At 47.1% G+C, this 10,000-nt stretch overlaps 1 protein-coding gene across 2 annotated transcripts in view; it reads left to right on the plus strand.

Annotated features, from left to right (window-relative positions):
* The window catches only part of LOC143293668 (uncharacterized), a 191,932-nt gene that overhangs the window by 180,170 nt on the left and 1,762 nt on the right, over nt 1-10,000 (plus strand). For both annotated transcript variants that reach the window (XM_076604803.1, XM_076604804.1), the window contains 3 exons: nt 2,255-2,390; nt 4,175-4,366; nt 7,930-10,000. The exon at nt 7,930-10,000 is cut by the window's right edge and continues 1,762 nt beyond it. In XM_076604803.1, coding sequence (XP_076460918.1) covers nt 2,255-2,390; nt 4,175-4,366; nt 7,930-10,000 — 2,399 coding nt within the window. The remainder of the gene's footprint in view (nt 1-2,254; nt 2,391-4,174; nt 4,367-7,929) is intronic.

Below are 10,000 nucleotides of genomic sequence, written 5' to 3' on the forward strand. Positions count from 1 at the left end.
GGGAGGGGGCAGGGGCTGTGCGGGGGGAGGGGTGGGGGGGGGAGGGGGGGGTAAGAGAAGACGGGGATGGAGTAACTCACAGAGAGTTGCACCCCGGGTGCAGTCTGGATTTGGCATGATTCCTTTCAGCTCCAGAATGTGTACGCTTGAGTGAACATTTTCCTTCCGTCCGTTTGTTGTTGGGTTTTTTTGTTTTTGTTTTTGTTTTGTTTTTTGTTTTGTTTTGTTGGGGTTTTTTTTGTTCGTTTATTTCTTCTTTTGGGACATGCATGTACCATGTATGAGTGCATTAATGTACGTATGAACGCGCGCGCACTCTCTCTCTCTCTCTCTCTCTCTCTCTCTCTCTCTCACACACACACACACACACACACACACACACACACACACACACACACACACACACACACACACACATAGAGGGAGAGATGGACAGAAACGGAGAAAACTTATGGTTTTCCCCCTCGCAAATGAACAAACACTCAAGAGCAAACTGCAAGAGGACACACAAGTACACCATCAATCTTCAGTTCACCAGTTGGTCATGACTGACTCCAACAATCCTGTCGCAAGTGGAATAGTGCCATTCCAGGTAGCGTCACGCTATCCCAGTCTGGCGAACCGGTTTGCATAAAAAAAAACACCAGTCCTCCCACACGTGCACGAATTTTGAACATGAGTGCCAAGCGAACGCGGTAAAAAGACAAATTTCGAATCTTAAACGAGAAACATCCTGTTCAGTTTCATTTTCCGGAACACGGAAGCGGTATATGTAACATGCGTAAAACCGACGAATACAGAAGAAATGGGGAAATATCCTGTCTGTTTAACTCAGTTGTAGATGACAGGAGTAAGGTTATGTTGTTGTTGTTTTTTGTTATTGTTTTTGTTGTTGTTTAATTCATTTGAAATGACAAGAGAAAGGTTATTTTTGTTGGTTTTTTTTTTTTTTTCTTCTTCTTTTTAATGTTCTTTAAATCTATGGATCCAATGACGGAGAGACGATCCAAGATGGGGAAAACAACACGGAAAATGTTTCGTGTGTATACATGCATGCAAGTGACCGATGACCTTTCTTCTTCCCTGCCGCGAAACTCTTTGATCTGACAGAACAGCATGCAACACGGAAAAGAGCAGTCAGCCGTTTTGTTTTTCCTTTAAAAAAAATAATAATAAAATAATTTTTAAAGGGCGCAATGCCGAGAGAGTGAAAGTAGTTTCAAACTGGTTGTCATTCTCCAGTTGATTTCTTAAGTGCAGGATATTTTTCTTCGCCTCACAGAACTACAGGAAAGAAACTTCAAAGGAAAATTCATTAGAATTGGTATCGATTATTTTCTCTTCTTTTTATTGTTATTATTATTATTATTATTATTATTATTATTATCATCATTATTATCGTTCCTGTTGTTGTTGCTGTTGTTGTTGTGTTATTTCAGCCCCGTCAGTCTAATATCATCTTAGATGAAGTGACTGTAAATAAATAAACGATAAACGAACATTCCAGCCTTTACTGATCTACCACTGTGGCTTTGCTTCTCGTAAATGCTGTGAGCTACATCTTTGCACGTGACATGGATGAGTGAACGTTTGCTTCAGGTGCTGTTTCCTTACCATTTCTGTACAGTGCAAATATCCCAAAACCACATCTTTTGTAGCTCTTTTCTTGTTTTTGTTTTGTTTTGTTGTTGTTGTTGTTGTTGTTTTTTTTTGGGGGGGGTGTTTTTGCTTCGCCTGGAAAGGACGTGGTTGGAAGGACAGGATGCGTGTGTGCGTGCGAGCGCGCGCGCGCGCGCGCGCGCGCGTGTGTGTGTGTGTGTGTGTGTGTGCATCGATGTGTAGAGGGAGAAAGATGGGAGAAAAGATTTGTATCGGTAACATATACAGCTCTCAAAATGGATTTCGTGTTCTTCTGAACAGTAAAGAACGTGGCATCTGTTAGCATGTCTCTCTGCCTGTCTTTCTGCCTGCCTGTCCTGTCTGTCTGCCTGCCTGTCTGTCTGTCTGTCTGTCTGCCAGTCTGTCTGTCTGCCTGTCTGTCTGTCTGCCAGTCTGTCTGTCTGTCAGGTCTCTCATTCCATACTGTTTTCTTGTTTTCCTGTCAGTTTGTCGTTGCCGCTTGTATACTGCGATTTTCAATAAACATCAGCACCATCAAGGTTGCAAACATCGTCATCATCGGCAGTAGAAAAAAAGCAAAAACAACTACACGCGTGGTAGCTCTCACCAAAAATGTCTTTACTTGTTTGCGCAGGTTAAACATCACGCTGAGCATGGGCAGCGGTCATGGCAACGTCAGTGTGGGCCATGGTGGCGGTACAGAGACCTTGGAGACCCTCAGCTCAACTGCAGCCATGGTCTACGACCGCCACGTGTCCAACTACCCGCAGGTGGTTGTACCTTCCGCTCCTTCCGTGTTGGTGGTGATGGGTGGTGATTGGTGGTGGTTGTGTGGTTGGTGGTGGTGGTGGTGGTGATGGTTGGTGGTTGTGGTGGTGGTGGTGGTTGCTGGTTGTGGTGTTGTTGTTGGTGGTGGTTGGTGTGGTTGTGTAGGCTGATGTGGTTGTGTTGGTGATGGTGATTGGTGGTGGTGGTGCTTATGGTTGTGATGATGGTGGTGTGGTGGTGGAGGTGTTGTGGAAGTGGTGATGGTGGTGGTGGTGGTGGCGGTAGTGGTGGTGATGATGATGGTGGTGGTGGTGGAGGTGGTGGTGGTAATGGTGATGGTAGAGAAAGTGGTTTTACTGATGGTGGAGGTAGTTGTTGTGGTGGCTGTGGTGGTAGTGGTGGAGGTGGTTGTGGATGTGTAGGTGATGTATGTGATGTGGTGGCCGCGGGGGTGTTGATTGTGGTGGTAGTAGTAGTAGTATCATTAATTTCAGCTTCTTTTGGGGCAAGTGTTTAATCAAACAGTTTTTGTTTTGTCTTGTGTTTCACAACACTACACACCCCATCGGGAGATGCTGGTTGACTGTAAATTATGTCATGCAGGGCTCTCTCTGTGAGTCTTGTTTTTTAATCCGCTGTTGTTTTAGATCAATTTTTTTGCTGTCTTGTGTTTTACAACATAACTCACCTCAAGACAAACTTCATTTTGCCGTAAGGCAAGTTACCCTTCACATGGTAGGGACCAGCGGATACAGTTTAACTTGAAAGCTAAATTAACTTCATGTTCAAGTTAATTATCGCTGAAGTTCAGTGCAGTTGCCTAATGTGTTAAGCATGTAATTTTTCCTAAAGTGACATTTATGAACTGTGTCAAACATGATGTTTCAATAAATAAATAAATAAATAAATATATATATATATATATATATATATATATAACACCTTCAATTGAAGGAAAAAAAACAACAACAAAAAACAAAAAAACTTCATGTTCGAGACACACACAGTGCACTCATGCAGCCAACCCCTCTATAATAATTAAAAATAAAAATTAAAAAAAGAAAAGAAATCCTGGTGATTTCCTTCTGTGCACTTCTCAGCACACAGCAGTTGAGAATATTGTCGAGAGAGTCAGCAAAACACGACGAGCTATCCACAAAGCATGTCTGCTTTCCCTCAAGGAAAACAACGCTACAAAAAGGATCCGCCATATTTACATCTGCTTCGTGGGCAGTCATCCTTGGTAGGTTATTTGAAGACCCGTGGGTAGACTCGAGTGTTCCTGAATACCGGGTACTGCTTACCATCCGACAGTTTGCCTTGCCGCAGGTAGATTTGCCCGCAGGTACACAGTTACCCGCAAGTACGATGGTTCTCTTGAATACGGCCCCAGGTGACGTTGTTGACTCTGTATACCATCCTGGTTTCTCCTTGTGATGGTTTTTATAATATTTTTTTTTTTACTTGTCTTGTCTGCTACGGGTCACACAGACCAGAGGAGACGCTTGAGACTCTGTATATCCTGCTGAACTCTCCCAATGTTTATATATATATATATATATATATATATATATATATATATATATATATATATATAGTTTGTTTGCTTCTTTGTTCGTCTTTCTTTTTTGTTCTTGTTCTTGTTCTTTTTTTTTAAAAATAATTAATGTATTCTTCTTCTTTTTTTCTTGTCCTGTTTTTCACACTCACCACACATCACACCTCAAATGACACTTCTACTGAAAAGGCGTTAAACTGAAGATCTTTTCCACGACCCTTCTCCCAGGAGACGCTGGTGACTCTGTGCGTCCTGCTCGGCTGCATGATCGTGGCCACGGTGCTGGGCAATGTGTTCGTCATCACTGCGATCCTGGTGGAGCGCTCCCTGCACGGGGTGTCCAACTACCTCATCCTGTCCCTCGCCGTCACCGACCTCCTCGTCGCCGTCCTCGTCATGCCCCTTAGCCTCCTCAACGAGGTCGGTGGGTGGTGTGTGTGTGTTAGTGTAGGGGAGGGGCGTGCGGGGGGGAAGGGGGTGTGGGGGGGGGCGTGGGCGGGGGGGGGGTTGGAGGGGGGGGTTAGGGGGGTTGGGGTGGTGGTGTTGGTGTGTGGATGGTGAGTGTGTGGGGGGCGTGGGGTGGGGGTGGGGCAGGTTGGGTGGGGGGTGGTGGTGGGAGGGTTATGTGTGTGTGTGTGTGTGTGTGTGTGTGTGTGTGTGTGTGTGTGTGTGTGTGTACATTTCCAAAGAGCACCTTCTGTGCCAGTGTGCCTTAAAGTGTTTTTTTTGTGTGTGTGTGTGTGTGTGTGTGTGTGTGTGTGTGTGTGTGTGGAAGAAGAAAGTGTAGCCCACAATTCGTTTTTAGTTGATAAAGAGCTGTACATTATTGCACTTTGGCATCGAAAATATTGTGTTAACACGTTCGTCAGCCAGTCAAAGTTCGAACGCTTTGCTGTGTGATTCTGATTAATGTGTGTGGGGGGGAGGGGGGGATGATCATGTTGTGGATTCCTGGCTCAGGGGTCCACCCTGCCATGCTGTCCATAAGAATACCAGTAGAACTGGTCTCAAAACAAAAACATCTTCAATGGTATCGGAAGGAAAAAGTATTGTATGTAGCGTCAAAACAAAAGAAGTGTAAAGGGTTCTGAATGGATGCTTCTGTACAACAACAAAAAATTATAGCAATGCTCCAGTTGACCTTCATCGAAAACAGCGTACATCAAAAACCGGGTCAGTTTATAGGAAGTTTTTTGTTGTTGCTGCTGTTGATGATGATGATGCTGTTGTTGATGTTGTTGTTTTCAAAGCGTGGTTTATGAAATAATGTGGGTAGAGGTTAGAATGAAAGGGGGTACTTTTTGTAGGGGATGAAAGATCAAAGGAAAAGGCCTGGAAAGATGAGGGGGTAGGGAGGGGGCTAGGCACAGGATGGACAGTTGATCTGATCCAGAAAAAGCAGACGGTGAACGTGAAGGTGGGGGGGGGGGGGTGGGGGGGGGGGATGAGGAGAATCTACGAACGCAAATACGCGAGCTGGCGGATGTCTCTGTCAAAACAGTCACTGCTCAAACTTCTGCCGCCTGCGTTCAATCCTCATGCTCACCCAGCTTCCATCACACTTCTTTTTTTCCCCTGTACACTACAGCAAACAAATGGTCTAAATGTAGGTTACCTCCTCATGCAGACTGTTCATTTGTATATGTTATTTTGACTACCATCAAAGAGTGGCAGAAGGAGATTTGGGAGCAGAGAGATTCCGGTAATGTTGACCAGAAAAAGTGATGAGGGAATAGGGTTGGGCGAATTCAGTTGGATTGGAGAGAGAGAGAGAGACAGAGCAGAGAAAGAGACAGAGAGAGACAGAGACAGTGGAGAGCGAGAGTAAACCCTTTGGCTCTGCAAACAAAAAAAAGTGCGCAGAAAACTTTGGTATTGGAGATACACGAAACCTGAAGTTATAATAAATTTATTCATGGTGTCCTAAGGCCCAGATATTCGGTTTTTGATCTTCATTTCCCCCACAAACCCACATGCCAGTTGCAGCTGTAGTAGGCACCGCGCGTCTCTCGGTGTCTCTTCAACCTGTCGTTAAGCTTGATGGAAAATACATGTTCCCACCCAAGTGGCCCTGAATCAGCATTTTCAAAATGTCAAGGATACGTAGAGGAAAGTTGTCGAAAGTGCCACATTGATGTTTCTGCCGTGTGTGTGTGTGTGTGTGTGTGTGTGTGTGTGATGGATTTGAACTCTTCGCTGACATCAATCTGATGGATAGGTTGAGGCTTTGAGCTGCATTTTCCTTGCTTGCTCTGGTGTCGCTGTGTACAAAAGAGAAGGGCGCGGTGGGTCTGGGTTATAGGAGAATTAGAGACTTCTGTCTCGTAGGTCTGGAAGGTCTGATGCTTGAAGCCCAGCGGCGCCTGGTGGTTTAACGGTGAACATCTTTCCTGTCTCTCTGGTTAACATATTCAATGCAGACCTGTGTTCTCGTCTTTACTACCTTCGTCCGTCTGTATTCGCATGCAGAAGAACGAACTACGCACGTTAAATAAAAATCCGTGAACAATATCAGCATGTAACCTTCCCGAAAATGAAGTCTGGCTGTCTAATTGGCGGGACTAAAACCGGTTGTACAGTGGACAGACGCTCGATGGTAGAAATGTAGGATAAAGGAAGTCGCATGCTTGCATATGTGTGTGTGTGTGTGTGTGTGTGTGTGTGTGTGTGTGTGTGTGTGTGTGTGTGTGCATGCGCGCTCAAGCATATAGAAAGAAACAGTTAAATAAATAAATGAAACGCTTCTTGTGGTAGTAGTTATAATTATTGTATTATCTTAATTGTTCCAGTGAATCAGCACAGCCAATCACATGAAGTTTGTCCCCTCTTTAACAGTAAGAAATGTCAATGGTACTGTTGCCGTTAAAATACAGTTGTTTTCTATTTGATTTAAACTCCGGAACGGTTGCAATGTGGGAATACTTTCAAGCGAGTATGTCTGCTTGCCCGTTCATCTGTCTTTCTGTCTGTCTGTTTGTACATGCGTTCCCTCGTGGACGATATTTTGCAAGACTGATTTCATGAAGTGCGTTTTGCACTGGTGAACACATCTTTTTTTTCTTCTTTTTTATCATCATTAGAAAATTTATACAATGACGCCGATCTTGATTTAATGATTGCAGGCCTCTTGACTGACACAAACAAAACAAAAAAACACTGTGGAAATACCTTGGTGGAAATGATGGCCTGGGTAGAATAGACGGCACAAAAGAGTTGTCCGTAGCAATGTTCCAACTCAGGCCAACTTTACTACCAATACAATACAATACGACACAACACAACACAACACAACACAGCATAACACAATGCAGTGCAATGCAACACAACACAACACAGCACAGCACAGCGCAACGCAGCGCAACGCAGCACAGCACAACACAGCGCAACGCAACGCAACACAGCATAGAACGTTACAACACAGCAAAGCACAGCACAACACGACACAACACAGCACAGAACGTCACAACACAGCAAAGCACAGCACAACATGACACAACACAGCACAGCACACCACAGCACAGTTTAGTTCAGTTACTCAAGGAGGCGTCACTGCGTTAGGACAAATCCATATTCGCTCCACCACATCTGCTTAACAGGTGCCTTACCAGCAGCGTGACAACAACGCGCTTAGTCAGGCCTTGACACAACACAACACAACACAAGTCAACCACAACATAACCCACTGAAAAGCCGCTACTGCAACATCCTGTTGCACGACTCTTCCCTCCCTCCCCTCCACTCCAGAGCTCCATCCATCAAAAACAACTAAATAACGTGACGAGGTACGACGATAAAACGATTTTCAAACCAGTACTGTCCCTGAACACAGACCTATGGTCTGAAACGTTGGACACTTATCAAGTGTCTTATTTTACAACCAACAGTTGTATATATATATATATATATATATATATATATATATATAACTTTATCCATTGCGTGACGAGGGTGTGTGTGTGTGTGTGTGTGTGTTGGATTTGCAGGTGTCGGTGTACTGGTACCTGGGTCGGGCGCTGTGTGACATGTGGGTGTCCATGGATGTGCTGTGCTGCACGGCCTCCATCCTGCACCTTGTGGCCATCGCCATGGACCGCTTCTGGGCCGTCTCCAAGATCGACTACGTCCGCCGCCGCTGCGCCCGCCAGATCCTAGTGATGATCGCCGTGGTGTGGCTGGTGTCCGTGGCCATCTCTATCCCGCCGCTCTTCGGCTGGAGGCACGAGTCGGACAACCCCGAGCTGAGCGGGGTGTGCATGATCAGCCAGGACCACGGCTACACCATCTTCTCCACGGTGGGGGCCTTCTACTGCCCGCTGGTGCTGATGCTGGTGCTCAATTACAAGATCTACAAGGCGGCCCGCTACCGCATCCGCCGGAAAGGGTTCGCGCACGCGGGCCGGAAGTCGCGGAGGACGGGTCACCTGGCGGTGCCGGTGGTGCAGGTGGAGCAGGACACGGCAGGGAGGGACGGGCTCCGGAACTCTTCCGGAAGTGACGTCAGCCAGGACGGGCTGAGCATGTTCAACCCTTCCTGTCTCGCCAACAACGAGATCTCGCGGATCCAGATGGACCTGGACAGCAACACGGGGGACTACGACCAGAACTACTCTTCCTACGGCGGGGAGAGTTCCGATTCCCGGCAGAATGACTCTTACTACCCACTGGCGACAGAGGACCCAGACTTCTCTCCCAACTCGTCGTGCTTTCTCATGGGTCCCCTTTCGCCCTCTGCCAGGGCGGCAGAGATGGATACGTTGTGCGCAGAGAACGGCGCGCACTGTGCTCAGCAGCAGCTGGACTCCTTGAATCCCGCACCACCGGCCCCAGCCACAGACAGGGGGTGCACGGAGACTGGTGATAACTGTGGCCATCATCAGCGGGACTTGATGGACACCGTGACACCAGCGGGTGACACAGACACAGAGAGGATGTGCGCGGATCATGGCTGTCAACTGGACCAGAACGGCCACGTGTCACTGACAGTGGACACAGAGACAGACAGGCCGTGCATGGAGGCTGCTGCTACCATAAGCTGTGCCCATCACCCACTGATGGCCATGGGACACACCTCACCGGCCGCTGACACAGACACGGACACAGACAAACCGTGCACAGACACTAGTGCAAGCTGTTCTTATCAACAGCTGAACCCGGTGAGCCTCTCTTCACCAGTGGCAGAGACAGATGAAAACGGGTCATGCACGGAGTGTGGCCATCATCAGCTGATGTGGATGGACCAGATGTCACCACCACCCACTGAAACAGATGCAGACAATGCGTGCAGTGAATGTGGTAATCACCAACTGATGTGGATGGACCACATATCACTGCCAACTGAAACAGAAGCAGACAAGGCGTGCAGTGAATGTAGCCATCATCAGATGACGTGGATGGACCACATATCACCGTCCACCGAAACAGAAGAAAACAAGGTGTGCACGGAATGTGGCAATCACCAGCTGATGTGGATGGACCACATATCTCCAGCCACTGAAACAGCAGACAAGGCGTGCAGTGAATGTAGCCATCACCAGATGATGAGGATGGACCACGTATCTCCGGCCACAGAAGCAGACCAGACGTGCAGCAAGTGTAGCCATCAGCGGCTGATATCAGTGGACCAGGCGGCACAAGTCCCTGACACAGAACCAGACAGGTGGTGCACTCAGACCGGTGCAGACTGTGCTCATCATCAGCTGAATTCGATGGGCCCCTCATCGCCAGTCACTGAAACAGACACACACACGGCGTGTGCGGACACTGGTTCGCAGTGTGACCACCACCCACTGAACCCAGCCTTTAGGTCTTTGTCCATTAGTCATTTGACAGAGGGAGAGATATGTCTGAGTACAGAGCCCATCTTTCATTACCACAGTGCTTCTGAGGTGATCAACTGTGTCAGCTGTGATACTACTGATGGCCTCTCCTCACAGGAATGGTACCACTCGGCTGTGGTGAAATCTCAGTCAGCTCCAGTTCAGATGTCTGTGGGTAAATGTGACTTCCCGTTGGTGGAGAGCAGTCAGGATCAACCTGACCACATGGTGAAGACGG

This window comes from Babylonia areolata, chromosome 19 (genome assembly GCF_041734735.1).
Source record: "Babylonia areolata isolate BAREFJ2019XMU chromosome 19, ASM4173473v1, whole genome shotgun sequence".
NCBI classification, from domain to species: Eukaryota; Metazoa; Mollusca; class Gastropoda; order Neogastropoda; family Buccinidae; genus Babylonia; species Babylonia areolata.